The 21,952-nt window shown below is 43.2% G+C and overlaps 1 protein-coding gene across 1 annotated transcript in view; it reads left to right on the top strand.

Annotated features, from left to right (window-relative positions):
- The first annotated feature begins 647 nt into the window (after window positions 1–647).
- SPNS2 (SPNS lysolipid transporter 2, sphingosine-1-phosphate) overlaps window positions 648–21,952 on the top strand; it is a 176,491-nt gene continuing 155,186 nt past the window's right edge. Inside the window, exon 1 of the mRNA XM_084650941.1 lies at window positions 648–1,027. Coding sequence (XP_084507067.1) covers window positions 733–1,027 — 295 coding nt within the window. The 5' untranslated portion in view covers window positions 648–732. The remainder of the gene's footprint in view (window positions 1,028–21,952) is intronic.

The following is a 21,952-nucleotide window of genomic DNA, read 5'->3' as shown; positions in this document are numbered from 1 at the left end:
GCCACGCAGCTCTGTGCATCTGTGTGCATGGCCACCCAACCTCGGTGTCTGCAGGGAGCCCTGTGCCTCTGGCGGGAGGTCTGCACACTGACATGAAAGGCCAGCCCCAGGGGTGCATGCGGCTGGGGGGGGAAGGACCCCTTCTGAGCAGCGTGGTGGGCCGTGGGTGGAAGTAGGGTCGTGGGTGGAGGGGGATTCTCCGCTGTGTATGGGAGGGGCAGTGAAAAGGGACGGGGAGTATGGGGCTAGAGTGGGTGAGGTCCTGCCTGGCCAGTGCTGGGTGGCAGTGGGGGCCCTCTCCAGGGTAGGCAGTGGGGCTCCCCAGTGCGCTATAGGAGGAGGGGTTCCCTGGGGGCCTACCCGCGGGAGGTTGCTTGTGAGGGGCGGGCCCCCTCTCGGGGGAGCTGCGGACGCGGGTCCCGTCTCCAAGGAGCCCGGGCGCGGGTCCCGTCTCCAAGGAGCCCGGGCGCGGGGCGCTCTGAGGCGCGGAGCTCCCGGGCGCGGGGCGCGCTGCGGCGGGCGGGAGCCGGGCGGGGGCGGGGGCGGGGCCTGGGCTGCGGGGCCGCCCCGCTGTCAGAGGCTGGCGGCGGCCGGTCCCGCAGGCAGGAGGCTGCCGCTGCCGCTGCCGCGCCGGCTGCGGGATGCGGCGCTGAGCCTGCCCCGCTGGCGTCTCTGCCCGGCCGCGCTGCGGAGCGAGCGGGCTCCTCCCTGCCCGCCTGCCGCCCGCCGCCCATGATGTGCCTGGAGAGCGGCGGCTCCGCGGCCGGCAGCCCGGGCTGCAGCGGGCGGCTCCGAGCCGGCGACGAGGAGGAGGAGGAGGAGGGCGAGCGGGGCTGCTGCGGCCGGAGCGCCGAGGGCGAGGTGCAGACCCTGTCGGGCAGGATGAACCCCCCGCCCGCGGGCAAGAGCCCCGAGCGCCTGGCCCCCCGCCACAAGCCCCCCAGCCTGGGCAGGGCCCGGGTCGCGGCCGCCGGCATCCTCAGCGTGGGCAACGTGCTCAACTACCTGGACAGGTACACGGTGGCAGGTAAGGGGCAGGGCCCCCCCCCCCAGCTCGCCCCCGCCCCCAGCTCGCCGCCCGGCTGTCTTCGTCCCTCTCGCCCTGGTCCTTCCCCCCCCCCCTCATTTCTCTTTCCCTCTGTGTTCCCATCCTAGCCCTCCGCCCCTTTCATTCACCTCGCTGCTTTCCCATGTCTCTGTTCATTTGTCCACCCCTTTCCTCCCTCTCTCCAACGGTTCTGCCTGCCACCTGCCCCGCATCCGCCACATGCTGTGAGCACAGCTCCTGGAAATGCAGCGCTGTGGCTATATGGCAATATACAAAAGGAAAAACTCCCAGGAGATCTGGTTTGTGACCATCCCTCCCAGCAGGGAGAGGGATGGGTTCTGAGAGCACCTGGAAGCAAGGAGCCTTTTGTATTGGAAATGTGTGATGCTTGGGGACACAGGAGATGCAGGAGCGGAAGCATGCTTTTCAAAGGGAGAGAATCGATTCTAGTAGGATGCAAACCAGGAGTCTTCTCCTTGTCTAGTGGATAGGAAGAAAATGCTTATAATACAATTGTCTTCTATACAAAACTGTCTAGCCATTAGTAGGCAGGGTATGTATAAGCAGTGACACAGAGGTTCATCTATCCCAATACAGATCAGAAGACAAATAGTCTGATCAACAAATAAATCCCAGTTTCATGATGGCTTAGTTATAATAATTTAGCACTAGGTGAAAGCTGGTACATATGTTGTAATTAGTTCCTGTTGTGCTAATTTCTCTCTTATCATCTATGCTATCTTAATTGCACATATTTGTAGAAACTAAAAATTACTCTTTCCTTTGGTTTAGTGATAGCATACATGTTCGATCATTAAAGAAAGCTGTTGGCTACACAGTCCTGACAATGCACGCAAAGTGTGTAAAACCATGAATTGATGGGGGGGAAACGCTGACAAAGTCATGAATAACATAAAATGCCCTGGGTGACAGGTGCAGCTGCTGTCAGACAGATAAAATGTACTTTGAAATGTGGGGCTTGGAATTGCATTTGCCTGTTTCTTTGGAAAATTCACACAGAAGCAAATCACCTTTGCTTTGTTTTTGATGGGTCATTGAAAACCTGTAATTTCATGGGGGGAAGAGGAGGGGAAGGCCATCCTTCTCTTTTTAACCGAAGAGGATTCTTTATGAGCAGAGAATAATTGTCTGCAGAATTCCCTAATAGGTGACACAACAGAACAAGAGAATGGCTCAGGATTTTGCTTGCTTGTAACGGAATGACATGCAGAAGCAATGATACAACCGCAGTGCATTTCGTAAAGCCTGTATTTCCCTGGGATGACAAACATTTCAAAATTGTGCGCTCCCTCACAGATAGATTTTACATGCTGCATCGCGTGGAAGGCAGTCTGCAGCTTGTGCCCAAGCAATCAGTACTACTGTGAAGCCTGGTTTAGGAACAGATATGTCTTAAGATGTTTACTGTATAGCACCTAGAGGGACTCTTCATTTATTCTTGTCAGGCAGTAGCAGCAGGGAGGAAAATGCTTATTGAACTCTTTGTAATTAGGTATGTAGGAGGCCTGTTGGTATTAAATTGACTCACCTACTAGAATATTTATTTTAATGTCTTCCATATTGATAATCCTATCTTCAGAGCCATAAATAGGGTTTGTGCATGTAAAAACATCTACATATACACTCATTCACAATGACTAAAAACCAACAGGGTTTTTACAGTACTAAAAAAAAAATCTTTGTGTTTGTTTAGACTTTCTTAAAACAGTGTAAGTTTGGAGGGGACTTGGAAAATATGTTGCAGTTTGGACCCAAGATTAATTCAAATTTAACTGTGTGTGTTTAGATAGAGAAGTTAGTTGTTATGCTACCTTGTTTTTTAAAAAGAGATTGCCTTCTATGTGACAATTAAGATCCCAATCCTGCAAGACATTGATCATCTTCAGTATCTTGCAGAATCAAGTTACCAGGTTAATCTTCTGTCACTGTGATTTCCTGTAATTTTTGTGCACCGAAAATGGAAATCCCTCTGAGACAGAAGATGTAGGCTGAAAAGCACTAGACATTTTTTGAGGGTTTTTGCTTATTGTGCAGGAAACCAGTTTTCCCTAGGTAGAACTGGAGGAAAAAAAAAAAAGGAAGGGAGGGGGCTCGTTATTATATTCACCCATTTGTTATAGGAACTCCAGTAAAGAGACCTAGCATTTGATTTTTCTGGCAGCAGGAAAAAAGGGAAGGGATCCTCTGACAGGGAGAAATTGAGTATCTTCATTTGTGGGAAGGCCAGGAAATGTCTGTCCAAACAGAGAGTGTAAATGCAAGCTGACTACTGTATAATAGCACCAGGCCTGACTCCAAGGTATTCATCATTTCCAGCAGAGACCCTAGTTTTGAAGGGGCTGAGTGATAACTCAGATGTAAAATTTAGCTGTTGGCTTGTGCTTGACATAAACATTTTAGCTTAAGAGCCAGATTTTGCTTACATGAGTTTTGGAGGTTTTTTTTAGATGCAAAAATGCAAAAAGTTTCCCTGATCTTCTGGTGTATTTTAACTTGATATTTGTTTTTCACAATGACATTTTGCAAGTTGCTAATTCAGAACATGAAATATTTTAATTCAGTCCAATAAAACAGCTGAAGTAGTAAAAATGGTGTGGCTACTGACTTCAAAAACTACTTTCCATAAAGTTATTTTATAAGAAAACCTACAAGTTAGTATTTTAGAGCTCTGGTACACACTACATAATAGTGTGACAAATATTTGTGTATACATCCAGTTAGTAGGTCAAAAATCCAGTTTGCCTCTCAAGCCAGGTAATAATTAGTGCTTGTAGCTCTTTAAATCTTCAAAGCACTTTATATACCTTAATTATTGCAATACAGTGAAGAGAGAGTCAAGCATGCCCATTATAGAAGGGGAAACTGAGTCAGAAGCTGTGACTTACTTTAGGCCATAGAGTTGATGTCAGACTGGAATTAGTTTCTGGCTCAGATTATTCCTCTTTTTACCTAGAAAGAATAATGTAAAATCTTTGGCTTTGAAGGAAGACCCCATATTTGCACTTAGCCTATAAGTGTGTAATAATCTATCTGGTCACTAATACACATCTTTTAAAGTTTTGCAAATATGTATTTATACAATAAACAATTGGGTAAATATGTAGAGTATATTTAAAATGTGGATCCCCAAATATTCTTCATATACTTCTAATTGACCACACAGAAATTAAAGAACATGAATTCTATCAATGCAAGGAGGTTTTAAGATAGAGAGAGAAAACTCTCCATCCCTAGCACTTCTTGCTCCTCATTGCTGTGATAGACTCAAACAAAAATTTCTTGTTTTTATTTCCTTGTGTTTATACTGTTCTACCTAGGCACAATCAGACTGAGTATAGTGAGTTGAGTATTCTTGCAGTTTTTGGGGGGGATGTTGAGTCACACACTCAGTTTCTTCTTGGTTAGTTTTGGTTTCATCGTACCAGTGATGTTGAAATGAGTCAAGATAGCATGTGTTTCCATGTACCTCGCAAACTCTTGCAGGTCTTTCATGTGGCCAGAAGTAGCAATACCTGGCACTTAAATAGTGCTTTACTTGAGTAGGTCTCAAAGCACTTTACAAAGGAGGTCAGTATCATTATTCCAATTTTACAGATGGGAAAATGAGGCAGAGAGGTGAAGTGATTTGCCAAGGGTCACCCAGCAGGTCAGTAGCAGAGCCAGGAATAGAACCCAAATGTCATGGGTCCCAGTTCAGTGCTCTATCCAGTAAACCGCAGATTAGGACACAATGTTGCAAACCTTGGACACTCAAGGACACCCTTTGAAGTCCATGGGAATTAGTGGTACACTAGTGAAGTGGATCTGGACAACTGCTGTGGAGTGGGTTTTTTGGGTTTTTTTTCCTGCTGTTTAAGAAAGCTTATCCCAAAAGTTTAAAGTAAACTACTGTACAGATGATGATGGATCTTCTATAACATTCTACAGACACACACACACACTAAACCAGGGGTTCTAAACCTGGGGGTAACAAATGTGTCTGAAGATCGCAGCCGCCTACCCTGTCCATAGTGATAAACAGAAGGGGAGGGTCTCAGATAGATGTATAGGGTTTCCTGGGATGGTTCCTAATATGGAAAAACTTGATTACCACTGTACTGAACAATACTGACTTTAAGGGAAATCACTTTCTGTAATTCTGTCTTAAAATAGCATGAAGCATACTAAAAACCTAGGTTACAGCTGATCCGATGACTTTGCAAGTTGTAAAATTCTATTCTTTTAAAAGATCTGTTGGTGTTTCAGCTATAAGGAAGGGAAATCATGAGGAAATGAGAGAGAGAGAGACTGGTAATCTGAAGCCATTAAAGATCACCTGTGAGTCTGACATCACTGCAGAGCTGCATTCCAAAGGTCTTAGTGATACCTGACCTTATCCTCTTCTTTAGTAAAGTTTCAGGGAGGTCCTATTATCTTCAGAGTCTTGGAATGCAGCTTTGACATTGTCACAAATGAGCTTTTGTTGTTCCCATTGATGACTATGACAGTAGTCTCACTTCATCATGATTGTCATCTCTTTCCTCCTCCTCCTAATTAAACAGTAGTAGTTTGCATTTCTGTAGCACCTTTCCTTTAAGGATAATGTTTTAAAATGTTTATTGAGCCTCCCAACACCCCTATGAAGTAGGTCACTGTCATTGTCTCCATTACAGATGGGGAAACTGAGTTAAACAGCAATTAAGTGGTTTGCCCAAGATGATACACCTAGTTTGTGGTAGAGGCTGGACTAGAATCCTAGTTCTGACTCTTGCGGTCAACATCCTTTGAAGATTGCATACCTCTGTGACACAGAATGAGCCATAGGTTTAGGTTTGCTAGTTCATTTTTTTTATATCACTTTCTGTTGTAAAGTCTGACCAGATTTTTGTGTTAATCATTTATATAATCCTGAAGAGATGTGGCCTTTCACTACAACGTATAGCTGCCAACTCCACTCTTGACACTAGTTAAATACGTATGTATACACTGCCACTGAAATGTAAAAGTCAAGTTTACTTCTGGGCAGTACAAGCTGTGCTAACAAGATTGGAAAGGTTCAACATTAATTCTCAAATGCAAGGACTTTTAAAAATTAAAAAGGCCAATCTATCTTTGCCACCTATTCACGTTTTCTGTAGTATCTTACTTTGTACATAGTGCATTTCATTTTGAAGGATCCCAAAGAGCTTTATACAGTTAACAAACTAATAGATGTAATATTAAAAATAAACCATTTAATCCCTGATTGGAATATCCCTGCAATGAGACTGTGCTCAGTGCTTATAGTATGAGTGACGAAAGCAGAGAGTGGCAGCTTTAGAGCTTTATTTTTCACCCTTCGTTGAGCTAAAACTCAACATTATTGTAACATAGGTTTGGCTGTGGAAGGAACTGTGTGCTGGAAAGAATAAAGTGCAAATAGCCACACAGATCTTTGTTCATATAGCAGGGTGCATAACTTGTTACCCAACCATACCATGGTGCTCATGAGATACAGCCAGCAAGCATGGCAGGAATGTGCAACAGGACCACAAGGGGAGTGGTTTGATTGGGTAATGGGTGCGACTGAATCAAAATTCAGGAAGCACTGTACAATTAAGTGCATGCCAGCAGCAGTGAGACCTATATCGCTACTGCGGAAAAGAGCAATAAGAAGCATTCTGCAGCACAAAGACTCGTGATGTGAAGTGGCATCTTGTCGTGCAATGGAAGGGTATTTCTTACACAGGGTGGGCTTTATAAGAACGGCCAGACTGGGTCAAACCAAAGGTCCATCTAGCCCAGTATCCTGTCTTCCGACAGTGGCCAGTGCCAGGTGCCCCAGAGGGAATGAACAGAACGAGTCATCACCAAGTGATCCATCCCCTGTCGCCCATTCCCAGCTTCTGGCATATCCAGCTACATTCTGTTGCACCAGCTTTTGTGTGAATTGGCAGGATTTGGCCTAGAGCATTTTACACTTAATGTGAAGTCACATTAGGCTTTGTGGAAGCATTTTTCTTCTCTATGAATTGTGTGTTCCAGATACTAATTGTATCTTTGTTATTATAGTCAGTCTTTTTAACTCTCATACATTTTACGATCTGCTCGTTGGTCAGTTAGCTTCTTTCCCCCCAACGAATTAAAGTATGTACTTTATTGTAGTTAATGACTAAAGCCTTTTGTAACAAGGCTGTTAGATTCTGGTAAATACTTGATAATCTTGTTCCTACAATACTTTGATATTATAATCAAGCACACACAATCTCTGTGCTTATATTCGTCAGTACTGGAAGCCATGTGGAAAAGACATTCGGGATCAAGAGTATTGGAACTTTATAACCATACCTTAGGGGAGTGCTGAGTTGAACTGGGTTAAACTCCATCAGACAACTTATGTTTTCTTTATTATACATTTATTTCTTATTACTGCATATAGGCTGCACATCGTAGGTAACTATATTGCTTACCAGGTAGCTTAGCAGTCTCCTGAGTTCAGTAGACATTGTTAAAGTCTGGTGTCTCTCCCCTCTTATGAAGGTCATAGTTCTTGCTGCAGATCTTTAGAAATGGTTTTGTCATATTGCTGAGCAACTTGTGATTTAGAGAGGTTTGTTATCCAGTGTTGGTCTAATGCTTTTACACAGCATGCTGGGAGTCTAGTGAGCCTAAAGCAGTATCTTATGACTCTGTTACGAAGGTACAAATGAGAATGTAGTACTAGTTGAAAAAAAAAATCCCTCAGACTTGTTTGGGAATGTTGCATTATGGGTCTGTACTACTTTAACTTTCCAAAGACTGGTTTCGGAGTAACAGCCGTGTTAGTCTGTATTCGCAAAAAGGAAAGAAGGACTTGTGGCACCTTAGAGACTAACCAATTTATTTGAGCATAAGCTTTCGTGAGCTACAGCTCACTTCATCAGATACATACTGTCATCCGATGAAGTGAGCTGTAGCTCACGAAAGCTTATGCTCAAATAAATTGGTTAATCTCTAAGGTGCCACAAGTACTCCTTTTCTTTTTCCAAAGACTGGGTCTGTTCATGATATATGACTCTAAATGATATATCCATGCTATATAAATATCCTGGTTTAAAATATCTTGGCAAATTTGTTTTTTCTAGTGGGTTTCTAATGTGATGTATACATACACGTAATGATGATCATTGGAAGATATTTTTAAAAAACTTTTAGTCTGAATTGTAATGTTTCATTTGAAAATATTATTATCAGCGATGGAGATATCTGAATATCTACACTAGGACCATTCATGGTGAGAGATCTAACTACATCTAGTGCAATTTGGCTATTTCAGTGAAGTTGCTCTGAGAGGAAGGGGGACACTCATTTCTATGATTCCGGTTCTTACAGCAGCACAATTGTTAGGAAAGTGAAAATCTGATGGAGATTGGGTGACTAATGGGATATAGAATCTTTTACCTCTTTGGTCACCAGCCCTGGTCTGGAGTGATTGAAAGTTTCCATCTGATGATTGCATGATGGCCTGTGAGCTAGTCCTCTCATTCTATGTCTTGGTGCTCAGCTATTCATGTCACGAAAGCCATCACCACATTTGGCACTGCTGGGAACTTTCGTTACTAGTCCTCAGCTGAGAATCCAAACTACCCTCATCCTCTGTAGAGGTGGTCACTCCAAGGCAGCAGTGAGCATGTTGGCAGGGTGATGCTGAGAAGCTCGTGAAAGGAAGAATGGTCCAGTGGTTAGAACTCTAGTTTGGGCTGTGGGAGACTCAGGCTCAATTCCTGCTCCACTACAGACATCCTGGGTGGCCCTGGGCAAGTCACTTACTCTCTGTGCCTCTGTTCCCCTCTGTAAAATGGGGATACTAGTACTGCACTGCCTCGCAGGGTGTAGAGGATAATTACATTCAAGATTGTGAAGCACTCAGATACTACAGTCTTGAGGACAATGGTAGTACCTAAGATAGATACATTGAGTGGCTGCTGCTGTGTGTGTTGTATCTGATGTGGGGGTTTTGGGGTAGCTTCAATCATCCTTGTTCAAGGCTCTTAATCTGGCAGCTTCTGCCATCACTAAATTCACAAAGCAATTTTAAATATAAAAGAAGAAAAATAACAGGAAGAGAAGAAGACAAATTTGAGTCCAAATCCAGCTGTAAACCGGAAGAGAGCTAAATTGTGCCTTCTAAAGTCCACGTGCACTGGCCTCTGATTGTTGGCGAACACTATTCTTTCCCACAGTCTTTGTATTTCTATTGGAGGAGGCTAGTGACTGTAGTGGCTGAACAGAACAGCAGAGGGAAAAGATGAGGGTAAGCTATAGGGAGAATAGCTGCAGTAGCAGCTGAGAGCTTGGCCGACAGAGCGAGAGAACCACATGCTGGAACGATAATCCTTTTAGCTTTGGCATGTGATGATGATTTTTTTAAAGGCTGCATTAAACCAAAACTGCTATAATCCATTTTGCTCTTTGTTCAGGTTTCTGCTAATAATCATGTAATTAAAAGAACACAGTTAACGACTTACTTTTCTTAGCCTGGCTGTTCTTCTTGTTATCCCCATTATAAGTAAATGGTTGCCAATAACTATTTATTATGTGAGCACCAGTTACTATACTTGGTGACTGTGCAAAAAGTAAGAATCTGTGAAACCATGGAGACCCCACTCAGATAAAACTCTCACTGAAGTCCACAGGAGTTTTGCCTGGGTGACGTCTGCCGAGTTCAGTCAAGTACCATTTAATGTTAACTCTCCTCTCGTATCCAGCTGGGCATTCCAGGCTCTCCCTGTCTGTGGGTGACTTTGCTGTAAGTGGGTGAGCCACACCCATAGGAAAAGTGGGCTGATGAGACAGAGTACTTGCATGTGGATCTGAAAGGAGGATTTTGCCCATCATCATTCAGAATGGGTTTTTAATCCTTCTTTAATTTTTACCAGTCTATTTCACCATTTGTTCCAGAGCTGCAGGAATGAGCTGGGCTGTCGCAGAATTTGTTTGTGTACACCCTTGCTTTGGGTTCACCATGGGGAAGGTAGTGCTCTAATGTGGACAGTTGCACAGGGAACTAGCAGCTGGCCAGGCAGTCTTTGTTCATATTTCTTGAGTAAGGCATCTAATTTCAAAACATCAGTGCTATTCCAGGACATCCAGTTCACAAACATGAAATCTCCATGCGGTACAAAACCCCCCTTTTTACATCCCTAAGCACTGATCTGAGCTGTGTTTGGGTGTTCTGTTTAGGGTGCTTAGGTTTGAAAAGTTCCATTTGGGGCCTGCCAGCCTCGATAATGTAAGTTAGATAACGTGGTCTTACACGGGTTGACCGAGTCCTGTAGTTCTTTAGTCTTCATCAGTTGAACAGCTGATTTGTAAGAACCATCAGGCAAGGGATGCTGTTAGCTAGCTCTGTTTTAAGCTCTTCGGGGCCGGGACTGTATGTTGTACCCTGTTCAGTTCCTAGCATGTTGCCAGCGCTAAACAAATAATTCGCATGGCATTGCAATGCTATTAACAGCGCTAGCTGTGGAAATATTTCTTTCTGTAGTTTAATGGAAAAATGTTTGCTTTGTCTTTTCTAATACAACATAAAACCCCTAAAGCTCTTTGATGCATTGCCCCTTTCCCCCTTTACTTTTAGGCTATTAAAATTCTAATACTGCCACAGCTACACTAATTTTAATGCATTTATAAATATTCTTGATTTTTTTCCTGGCAGCCAAAACTGCTGACTAACATTCAGGATAATCTTATATATGTGTGCAGGAACAGACGTCCACAGAGTCAGCTCTCAGACACTACTTGTAGCCCTCAGATGTAGTGTTCAGATTAGAACTGTGTTCCACTGAGAGCTGAACAACAAGTTTCCTGATTATTCCATCCTTGGTCTCTCTGTCAGATTTCCATGGTTGCAGGATGGGAAAGCGGAAAGAATGTGTTAGTGCAACATTGTAAGATTGAAGACAATGAGAGAAATTGTTGCATCTAAATATCAGCCATGAGCCTGTTTCAGCAAAACACTTAAGCTTGCACTTAATTTTAAGCATGTGAATAGTCCCTTTGACTTCAGTGGGACTACCAGGTGCGTAGAGTTAAGCGTGTTGCTGAATTGGGGTCATAGTGAATAGTGTAAGAGTCAACAAAAATGTTGTCATACTAAAATCTCATGTTTAGTTTTTCTATTTTGACTGGATTCTTGCTCCACAAGGTTTTTAAGCAAAATAGCCATATTCACATTGCAAATCTTAACTTCTGAAATGTCTTATATTTTCAATGTGAAATGATTTTTGTCCAAAATAAACTGGCTATGATTTTCTTCTAACTGCTGTAAATTAAAAATAACATTGAAGGCAACTCCAATATAAAAATTGGTCTGAATGGGAGGGGAATTGGGCCCACTATGTTTAGGCTTTGTGTCTGTTATCATAATACCCTGATTTCCCTGATGCACAAAGCACACCCCTTAAGTGGATGCTGCTTCTCAGAGTGTATAAACACAGGTTATATTCTAGTAATGAGAAATGTTTGACAATATCATTATTTTAAACTTAGAGTAGAAACATATTCAAATCACTCCTTTACCTTGCCTCTCCTTTCACATGGTAAAGGAAATCCTAAATTGCTCATTGCAAGCTCTTTATTTTGGATACTCTTGCTAGCATGCAGCACATTTTGGGCTTTTGCTAATCAACTTTCTGCCGTGCTGCTTATCAGGCTTAAAGTCACAAAAATAAAAGTGTTATTGCAAGACACAGAATTACTGTGATCCTCTTGTATACAAGAAGCCAAACTGTAAATATTTGCATCTGCACCTGTATACAAGGTCCATAAATAGTTACAGTCCCACCAGGAAGGAATTTCCAAATCATCAATCAGACCTGTCAGAGTGACGGATAACAATAATTCCCATACTGAAGCCAAACTCAGACTGAAGGGTACATGGCATAGTAGTAAGGACTGCATGGTCTGGGACTAGTAAAATAAAACATGCACTTGCACCAACACAAGATATTAATATCCCCCACGCTTGTGTGGAGTAGTTGGCATTTTGAGTATGGGTACCTGTAATTCATCTACCGTCTCTCTTAATTTAATTTAAATTTTTGTATTTATTCAGGCACCGGATTTTCATGAGACATTTGTAACAGTTCCCTAGCACTTAGAGTACCGGAGACTGCCAGCTCTGTGGATTGCTTTGAACCGTACAGCAGAAATGAAAAAGCAATAAAATAAATGAGATTACTTCTCTCGCCTATTTCATTATAGCTGTGCCTTAGTAGCAACACTGTAGTTCAGGGTCATGCGCCATTTCCATCATAAGACCTGTATTTTTGGAGGCTTTTAATTCACATGTTTTATTCCTCAGCAGGCTGGAGCTTGGCATAGGTGAACCTCCTCTAGCACAGTGGTTCTCAAACTTCTGTACTGGTTCCCCTTTCATACAGCAAGCCTCTGAGTGCCACCCTCCCTTGTAAATTAAAAACACTTTTTTTTATATATTTAAAACCATTATAAATGCTGCAGGCAAAGTGGGGTTTGGGGTGGAGGCTGACTGCTCGCGACCCCCAGAGGGGTCCTGACCCCCAGTTTGAGAACCCCTGCTCTAGTGGTTGGCTCATGGTCTTAGGGACGGTGACCAGTTCTGGGATCTGGAGTACTGTTCTTCAACAAGCTTTGGATCAGGCTCTTGAAGTCAAGAGGAATCTTTTCATTTAATTCAATGACTTTATAAACCAAGCTCTGAGCTCATGGGAACTGGGCATACTAGAGATGTGGGGAATCTTCCTTGGCCGAAGAATAAATCTTCATGTCTCTGTCGATATCACATGTGGATTGAAAGAGTTTTGCACCCAATGCCGTGCAAACAGCCATACTTCTGGGTGCTTATTCCTGGTGAAAGCCTACCTATGCTTCCACTGAGTCCTTGCAAGGGCTGCTTAGTCTCTCAGGCCCTGACTGAGTAAAGCACTTAAGCATATGCTTAAGTGCTTTGCTAAACAAGGAGGGGTTGACTCACATGCTTGAAGTTAAACATGTAAATACTTTGCTGAATGAGGCCCTCATTTGGCAACTGTTCATATCTTAATGTTTTTACTAATCATGATTAAGCTAATTAAATAACTGGCTCTTAAATTGCAGCTATGAGATATTATGTCTGTAGCTAGGGATATGGATAACAGCCTGGGGAAAAGGAGAGGCAAGCAGCTTTTATTTTACACTGAATTTCTTTACTTTTTCAAATTTGCCTTTACAATTTAAAACTGACTCTTCATCATTAATACTGAGCACTTTCAGATAGTGCTTTGCTTTATATTGTCAGAGTGTGGTGCCAATGTCAACTAATCATTTCTTACATCCCTGTGAGCTGCTATCCCCATTTACTTGCCCACAGCAAATGAGGGGTAGCACCAAGATTAGAACCCAGGTGCTCAGTTAATACTCTGATGAGGACTGTATGAGTCTGTAGATAAAGGTTTCTTGGCCCACAAGTGCATCCACTAAATCCTGATGTATCTGATTAATTAAACTTCCTTGTTACAGTTGATAGATCATTATAAAATATTTGTTTTTCCCATACATAATGATGAAATTGTTCATTTAAAGCTTACAAAGTGGTGGACCGAATGTCCTGGAGATTGGGTCTTCTGTTTGGTCATTGAACTTGCATGGCATGTGCAATGGAGCTACAAGCTTCTTCATTCCTGCTCTCCTTTGTGTGTTCCACCCCTGAGCTGGAGAGACCATTTACACCAGTGTTAACTCTAGCAGCGCCAGTGATAGCAATGGTGGGTAAAACAGGTGCGTGTAGACAAAGCCTAGCAATGAGAAGAGTTCAATCTCCATGGCCCTTCAATTTCTGGTCTCTGTGCAGAGCCTGCCAAAAGTACCAAGTAGCATCAGTTGTGATGTAGACATCAGCTCACTAGGGACTGGACTGAGATAATTTAACTGTTAATTTTATTAATCACCATTTTGGCCAGGAATTCTTATTTACAGGGACACTTTTCAAATGCTCCGTATATTTAAGAAAACAAAAAACAAAAAAAAAACCCAAAACTTTCCATTGTTTGTATGAGCTTCGCTATAACAAATTGTTTCTATACTGACTTGTTTCATAGCAACACAGTTTTGCCACATTTTGTGGGAGGAATGTCGAAATGTTTTCCCTGCATTAAGACCCTAGTGTATTTACTTCCTTGTTTGTCATCCTCATTGTGAATGATATTCCCTGTTATACATTTGCAGCTTCCTGTCCTGGAAATAGAATGTGTTGACTCTAGTTCCCTCTGTGAGCTGTCCAGCTTCGAGGCAGCAGACCTAGTTGTGTTGTAATCATGCAGACGGTGCTTCTATTTTAAAAAATACCTTTGTGAAAGTGTGGTGGTTTTAAAATATATTATAATTATATCCATTACTTATAATTATATACTTTAGATATTAATATATATAATTTCAAATGTATCATTTAGACTTTGATAGGGGGAGTGTCTTGACAATTTTAAAGTAGTTTAAAAAATGTGCCTAGCCTACTTAGCAACAATGATTTTCTTCCTTAGTGATATTCCTGGGTTTACTGCTGGATGGTGTCATCTTGGGTAGAACTTCTGTATATGTATATTTGGGCAGGTACTTCTGTATATGTATTAGTATCCCAAAGAATCCATCCGTTTGCCATGACATTTAGCACCTGCAGTGCGGGGACACTCTGGACAGGTTAGTTGGTCCTATGTAGACCTTCAGCAAAACAGGATATCGCCAGTGAAGGTGCTGAGACCACGTCTAAGGTCCTGATGCTGTAAACAGTTATACACATACAAAACTCTACACACATGGGTAATACCAGACACACGTGTAAGTGTATGCAGGATCCTTAGTAGGATGATTAAAGGACATAACACTAATAAGAGGAAATGCAGCACTTCCTCTCTGTTGTAGCAACATCCTCAGGATCCAGGCTTTCTGTAATTTGTGATGGCCATTTTGAGCCTGCAAGACTTAAGGATTAGATGGGATATGGGTGGAGAGGGGACTGTGGAATCTCCTTGTTTTGTTTTCATTTTTTAAAACAAAAGACCAGTTTCTCTTTAAAAGTGGGAGCGCCTCTGTGCCGCTGAATTTGCTGTGCAGCATGTGGTTTGCTGAGCGGAAGGCAAGTCGTTTTTTGCCTAGTAAATTATTGTGCCATGTCAGCTGTGTGGTGCCCCTTGTAATTTCGCTGTGACTATTGCTCAGAATCCCTGCTGCTGATCGTGAAGCTGCATGTGTATGCTTCACGTTCAGCATGGGTGCTTATAGGGCACTTGCTTTTTAAAAATGTTCTAAATCTGGCAGCTGTGTAATTAATCAAAGTAAACAGTGGCCCAAGCCCCAGTGGAAAAGAGTTGAGTTCCCTGTTAGGAAGTTGGCCCACTAGAAATTACATATAGATTTCATCATTTGCACCTGCTACTGATGTGGTCTCATATGCCAGCAGCCCCACTGGTAAGCGTCCTCCCTGTTTCTCTTCTCTCTGCGTCATTTGAGGCACATGTGTTTTTTCTTTCAGGTCTCCCACTGGTGTGATGCTTGTTTTGGTCCACAAACATTAAGGATATTTTGTCCGATTCCTGGCTGAGGAATCTTGCCAGTGAATGTGCTGAGAGCTGCAGAGGGCAACATTACATGGTTTATATTAGATCTGTAGCTAAAGAAAGGTCTATCCGACCAGGAGTGGAAGAGTCGGATAATTGTGCAAGGGGACCAGGTGGCTCGAGGAATTGGCAGTAGGAGATGAAACACTATAGATTCTTAGTTCAGTCCAGTCCCAGGTTGGTAGCATCCAGTGCTGCTGTGTTCTATTCTATATTGGTTCTTATACCACTCTCATCGCTGTAGTATCTGATGACCTTATAGACGGAGACTACCAAACTCATTTCACCTAGGCCTTGAACTCGTTACGGAAAGCTGAAACTGCTGCCGCAGTTGGTATTAATTGGTAAACTCATTGGTCTTGGAGACCTACCTTTCAAATGTCCCTCATTGCAAGGGATTTCTTTCATTTTAGTCCCAAAGTTCCTTATGTTCCTTGCTGATTTGGTGTCTTCTCATTTCTGTTATTGAAAATTATTTACATCAGCCCCAAAACATTGTGAAAATGAGGTTATAAGGGCAACCGGACAAATCCCATGGTACTTTAAGTTTCCTGCATGAATGATTGTTTTGTGCCCCATATTTTGGGTCTTTGTTTTGGGTGGCATTTTCTCATTTGAGCCTTGGGAGGCTGCTCAGAGGGGCCAAAAATTCAGTGGGCCAGGGAGGATGACATACTCTTCAATCTTGGAAGGCTGTCTCGGCTGGTCAGAGTTGAGGCATGCTGATGGAGCAATGTCGGGGAAGCTTGTCCTGCTACCGCTCTTGTATTTCTTTGTGGATAAATTAAGAACTTTGTTTTCTTCGACTGCCAAAATATCACCTTCACCATCACTAAATTAACTTACCGAAAGCCTTGTTCAGACACTAGAAAAATATCCAGCCAGGTGTCCAAATCAGTATCAGTAGAGGATATATGCGGTAGTTGGTGCTTGAGGGACCCGATGCGTATATAACCACTTTGAGTGATAGAATTGGCATATGAGGGCACCCCACCTGACCTCCTCACGAGGGATTTTGCACATCTGCTGGGGAAGCCCAGTATTTCCCAACATTGCATTTAGCGAATGAGCCTCTGCTCTCGATGGTCCAGGTTTCAGTTTCTGTGCTGCTCACATGAACTGTTCAATTGATTACCGGTACTAACAAGAATAGTTGCAAGGAAGCTTTAGTGTGGACCTAAGTAGTGTCTTTAGTGCCGTCCATCAGGCTTTAGTTGAGAGGAAGACAGGGGTTCTAGCTCTAGTCATGTCCCTTCCTGTCCTCCACTGGGGAAAATCCTTAAGAAGGCAAGAAAGTCTCTGCAAATTCCATCCCTCTCCTAGCTGGCATGTTGACAGAGGCCATTTAGGGTTACTTGATCACGCAGAGTTTTCTCCTTGCAGCATGACTCCAGACTTTGGCTGTCACTATTTTAAATTGCACACATGGGGATAATTTCACACCGCCAAATAATGAGAGTAAATTATGGGGAAGGTTAGTTCAGAATAGTTGTTCTCTGTCCAATTTCATGGAACCTTTAACAGTGCAACAACAAATAAACAAAAACAGAATCCCTTTAAAAAAATCTTAAAAATAGAGATGGGATTAAAAGAAGACTGTGTCTAATTCTGTTATCATTGTGGTCCTAATTTGTTTCTCCTGGTGACTTGAATTCCTCACAGATTGCTGGTTTGTCTGCAGATCTGTAATTCCCACACACTGTAATTTTGTCCTTGGAAACGTTAGCCATGGGTAGATGCCTCTTTCTGAATTGGAGCTTGGCTCACTTTCAACTCTCACCATGCATTTTCACAGCTAGTTCCAAAGAAGAGCTTCTTGCCTCTCTGAAGGGACCATAAAGCCCTCAAAGGCAGTGCATTAGATGGCCCTGTGATCTGACCCTGTCCCCCCATTGCTGAGGACTGTGTTCTGATGTATGTTTTTAGCAAAAAAAGAATGAAAAAGGAGGGTGGTTGGCTGGCTGGTTGGTTTTTCACAGGAAGAATGTGATGTCTCCTCATAGAATTTCAGATTCTGTTGCAAGTGAACACAAGGGCCGGCAGGGTTAGATCGCCTGGGGCTAGGCTGAGTGGTTTTATAACACTGAGGCACACTCTCCTATCAGGGTGAGCCTTTGGTGCCTGATTGACTTGACTTTGTGTATTTTTAGTCCTCACTGTACCCTAACTGACGATGGCCAGATTCTGTTGTGAATGAGTTAGCCCGTTGGACTCCATGAACCAGAGGCACCTTGTGATTATGGTTCCTTTTTCTCTCTAAGGCCTTGTCTAGATGAGGAAAATAGGTCTGTTTTCTAATCTAGATATAGCTGAAGGCTTTGTCCACACTGTGACTGTGGACAGGTGAAAGGAGGATGTGCCTGAAGTGGGGAACGGGCTGTAGCAAAATGTCCTGGAGTAAAAGAGAGAAGCTGAGGAGACAGTGCCTTGAGGTGCAGGGGTTCCCTTTCAGAGAAGGACCAGAGTAGTAAAACAGAAAACAAGAGATTGAACTACTCAAGGGCGTTCTGCTTCCTCGTTCCCAGAACAGGGGGATTGTGTGTACGTTGTGGGCAGCCTTCCTTGTGTCTATCAAATATAAACTAGGCCAGCTCTGTGTATGTGGAGAATAGGATTGCAAAGGTCTCTGTGATAGAGCTGCCCATGGCTTCTGTCTCAAGGTGCTTTCTTGACCATCCATTACACAGGCTGCTGTCAAAAAACCCACAGTCCAGTATTTCTATAGCATTTGTGGGGCCTGAGGGGGAGAGAAATCTCCTAGGAGCAAGATGGGAGGGTTCAGATTATAGGTCCTACCAGCCAGAGCTAGGGAGGTCCCTGTGGCATTGGTGGGGTGTGGCGGGAGTGGGGAATCTTAAGAGCTATGTTGCTGGGTGGTAGAGTGAGTACATGCTGTGCTGTGCACGTGGCAGAGACTTGTAGCTCTCGCTGACTGCAAAGAGGAAAACCGTATTGTATCCTTAGACAGTGGTGCAGCGTTCCTGCAAAAGTGAATGCCAAAGAAGCAGGCTTTTCTACTCCAAAGTGTGATATCGAAGAAGCTATTACAGAGAAGAAATATGAGATTTCCCATACTGGAAGTAAAACAAGCAGGGAAAACAAATGCTCTCTCACGTGGTCTTTATTTAGAATAGGCCCCCGTTCTCTGGACTTCTGGGGAGCTGGCAGCATTGATCCAGGCTGTGGGTACTTAGGGTTAGGTTATGCACTGCTCTTTTACTCCCAGCAGCCAGTGCTGAGGCCATTGGCTTCTTCTGAACGTTTTTTTTTAAACCTCTCTCTGCAAATTAACTGTATCTGAGCTGCACCTTGGGCTTCAGATAGCATCATATCCCCTCGCTTAGGTAATGGTTTTAACTGTTACGCCAGTTGGCTGTTTCATTTCAGAACAGGTATAAACTGACCACTGCTGTCCTACCCTTCTGCTCTAATAGAACTCTTCATTGCTTAATATGCGGTGTGAGGAAGGCTATGGTTAAGCAGCATGCAATGTGCATACTATAACTGCAGTAGCCTCTGCTGCGCTGCGTTGCTGAAAAGCGTCGGATGCAGCAGCTAAGCAAAAGGATTGTTTCTTTAATCAAACAAAGGGACAGTGGTTAAATGAACTCGACCATTTAGTTTGTTGATACTCTGCAGGTGTTTGTTTCCAGTTCATTCCGGTGCATTAGCAGAGAGTTGCTACTAGTGTTTAGGCTGGATTTTTGTTTTTGGATGAAAAGTTTTGGAAGGTGAAATATATCAATATTTTCCTAAAACTTTAATCAAGAAGATCCTGATGGCTTGGAAAGAAAAAGTGAACTGGCCAAATTCTGCTGTCGTTTAGCCTAGTGTGAATCCACTGGATTTCTACCATGCAACTGAGATCAGAATTTGGCTTGTTATGTTTCCTTTTTTTTTTTTTTTTTTTAAAATGGGCAAAGCAGGTCAGGAATGAAGGTAGGGATTAAGCTAGGCTTCAGATACTCTCAGAGCAATGTTCTTGTTTATAGAGTCCTAGACAGCACTGAGGTTGGGACCCCATTGCACTAGGTTTGTATTCTGAAACTCTCTGTATTCATTACAGACAAAGGTGGGGAAAAGTCACTGGAGAGTCCAGTGATATTTTGACTTACTGGCTGCATGTCTCATCGGGACAGTGAAGCTAGGGGTTTGACCACAGGATTGGAGAGCAGGAGCTGCTTGTGTTCCTTAACTGACGCAGAGCTGGCCCACAACATTTTGGCACCTGTGGCAGGGAGCTCAAATGACGCCCCCATGCCCCCTCGCTTGGGCCAAAACTTTGAAAGGTCTCAATTCTGCCTTCTTGCTGTTCTACTCCTCTCATGGTACTCCTCTGCTACCTACCCAATAAAGAAGAACTAACAACTTAAAATGCCTTGTTCAAAAATTTGAAATAACACTTAACTTTGAAACGTCTGAACTGCAAATGTAACTTTTCTTGTCTGCATAGTAAACGCTGGCATTTTTATCTGTTTGAATAATCAAAGTGGTGCTTTCCGTGGCTTCTTGCTTGCAAAGATTTGAACTGTTTCCTGAAGGTCCACAGTCTGGGCCAGCTCATGCTCCACTGAGATGGTTGCAAGGCCAACCAGCCTCTCCTGTGTCATTGTGGAGCGTAGATGTCTTTTTATTAACTTCATCTTGGAGAAGCTGCTTTCTCCACTGGCAACTGTTACCGGAAGTGTTAGAAGTATGCCCAGAGCAATAAAAACATTTGGAAAGAGGGTGGTCATCTTATTTGTGCACATATATTTCAGAACAGCCTTTGGAGTTGATCCTGCTGAAATGTATCTTGAAAGGGCTTTCAGTTCATCACCTAAATCACTCGCATCAATATCAAGCATGTCATCATGTGTCAACACTGTCTCTAGTGCCCTGATGGGCTGGTGTAGGTCGTCTTCAGGTATAATGAGGAGTTTTGGAATATCATACAACATCCCAAATATACTGCTGTGTTCCCTGAGCTGCATGAAATGTTCTTCAACTGACTGTATTGCACAACCTAGCACCTGGTTGAAGAACTGCATGGGACAAAAAAAGCCCAAGGGTTTAACTCTTGGATCAGTGTCTGCACTCCTCTGTTCTTTCCTCTTATGTTGGCACCATTATCGTAGCCCTGACCTCTCATGTCAGCCATCGCGATTCCTGTATCTTCCAGCTTTTTAAGAAGCACATTTGTCACACCAGCTCCTGTAGTATCATCAATGTCAATAAATTATAGAAAACGCTCTCTGACAGTCGTCATTGCAGGGACATTTTCACTAGATTCTGTTGTTATTACAAAACGCACCATTAAAGTCATTTGTTCCGTATGGCCAATGTCAGGTGTGTAGTCCAGAATAACAGAGTAATATCTTGCTGACTTCAGATCTGCCACAATCTTGTGTTTGGCTTTTGTTGCCAGTAACTGTATGATCTCCTTTTGAATTGTTTTTCCGAAGTAGTGGTATGTGTACATTTCTTAAGTGGTGACTTCTTAGAAGCTCCTGGAGTACAGCGTCAAACTTAGCCATCAGCTCCACAATTTTAAGGAAGTTTCCATTGTTTGGCACATACAGCTGATCTCTAGTGCCATGCAGTGCTAGGTTTTGGGTAGCAAGCATTCTCACAATGGCAATGAGCCTTTTCAGAACATTTTGCCAGTAAAGAGACTCTGATGCAATCTTCTCTTGATCATCTATGGTGGCCTTTAACCGTAGTCTCATCTCAAGCTCTTTCCACCTATGGAATGCGCTCTGATGATTTGCTGCCTTCTCATGGCATGCCAAATTTCTAGCCAGATTTTTCCAGTCCTTTGTTCCTGTAGAACCCAATGTGGCTGGAATAGACTGGAAGAGTTTGCAACAAAACCAGTATCCAGCATTCTGGGTTTTTGAATACATAAGCCATGGCCCTCCACTTTGTCACCATTGGGGATTTCATGCCAGTAATGTGTTGGATGGAAACTTCTATTTTCATTGTCTTTGGGGAACATGAAGTTTTCACTTGCTGTGGCCCATGTAGTACAAGGAAGTCCCTTGGGCTACTGTTCAAGTGGGTCCACAGTCCTGGATCATCTAGGCTTAAGGAACTAAACTCTGCAGCAGCTGTTTTTTGCCCCTCCATCACACTCTTCTCTGATCTACACTTTTCTTCAGGAATGTGCATGGTTACATCCGTTTGAGATGGAGATATGGATGCTGCAGTAGCTGCTGGGTCACCTGCACTGTGACTGACTGGAAGATCAGGCATCTTCTCACCACTCACATCCTCACTGTGGCCGGCAGGCTCACCATGAACATTTGTGTCTATTTTCAGAGTAACAGCCGTGTTA

Source organism: Lepidochelys olivacea (assembly GCF_965140295.1).
Source record: "Lepidochelys olivacea isolate rLepOli2 genome assembly, chromosome: 17".
Lineage (NCBI taxonomy): Eukaryota > Metazoa > Chordata > Testudines > Cheloniidae > Lepidochelys > Lepidochelys olivacea.
Note: the sequence above shows the minus strand (reverse complement) of the source record. Positions and strands in the feature narration are given on the sequence as shown.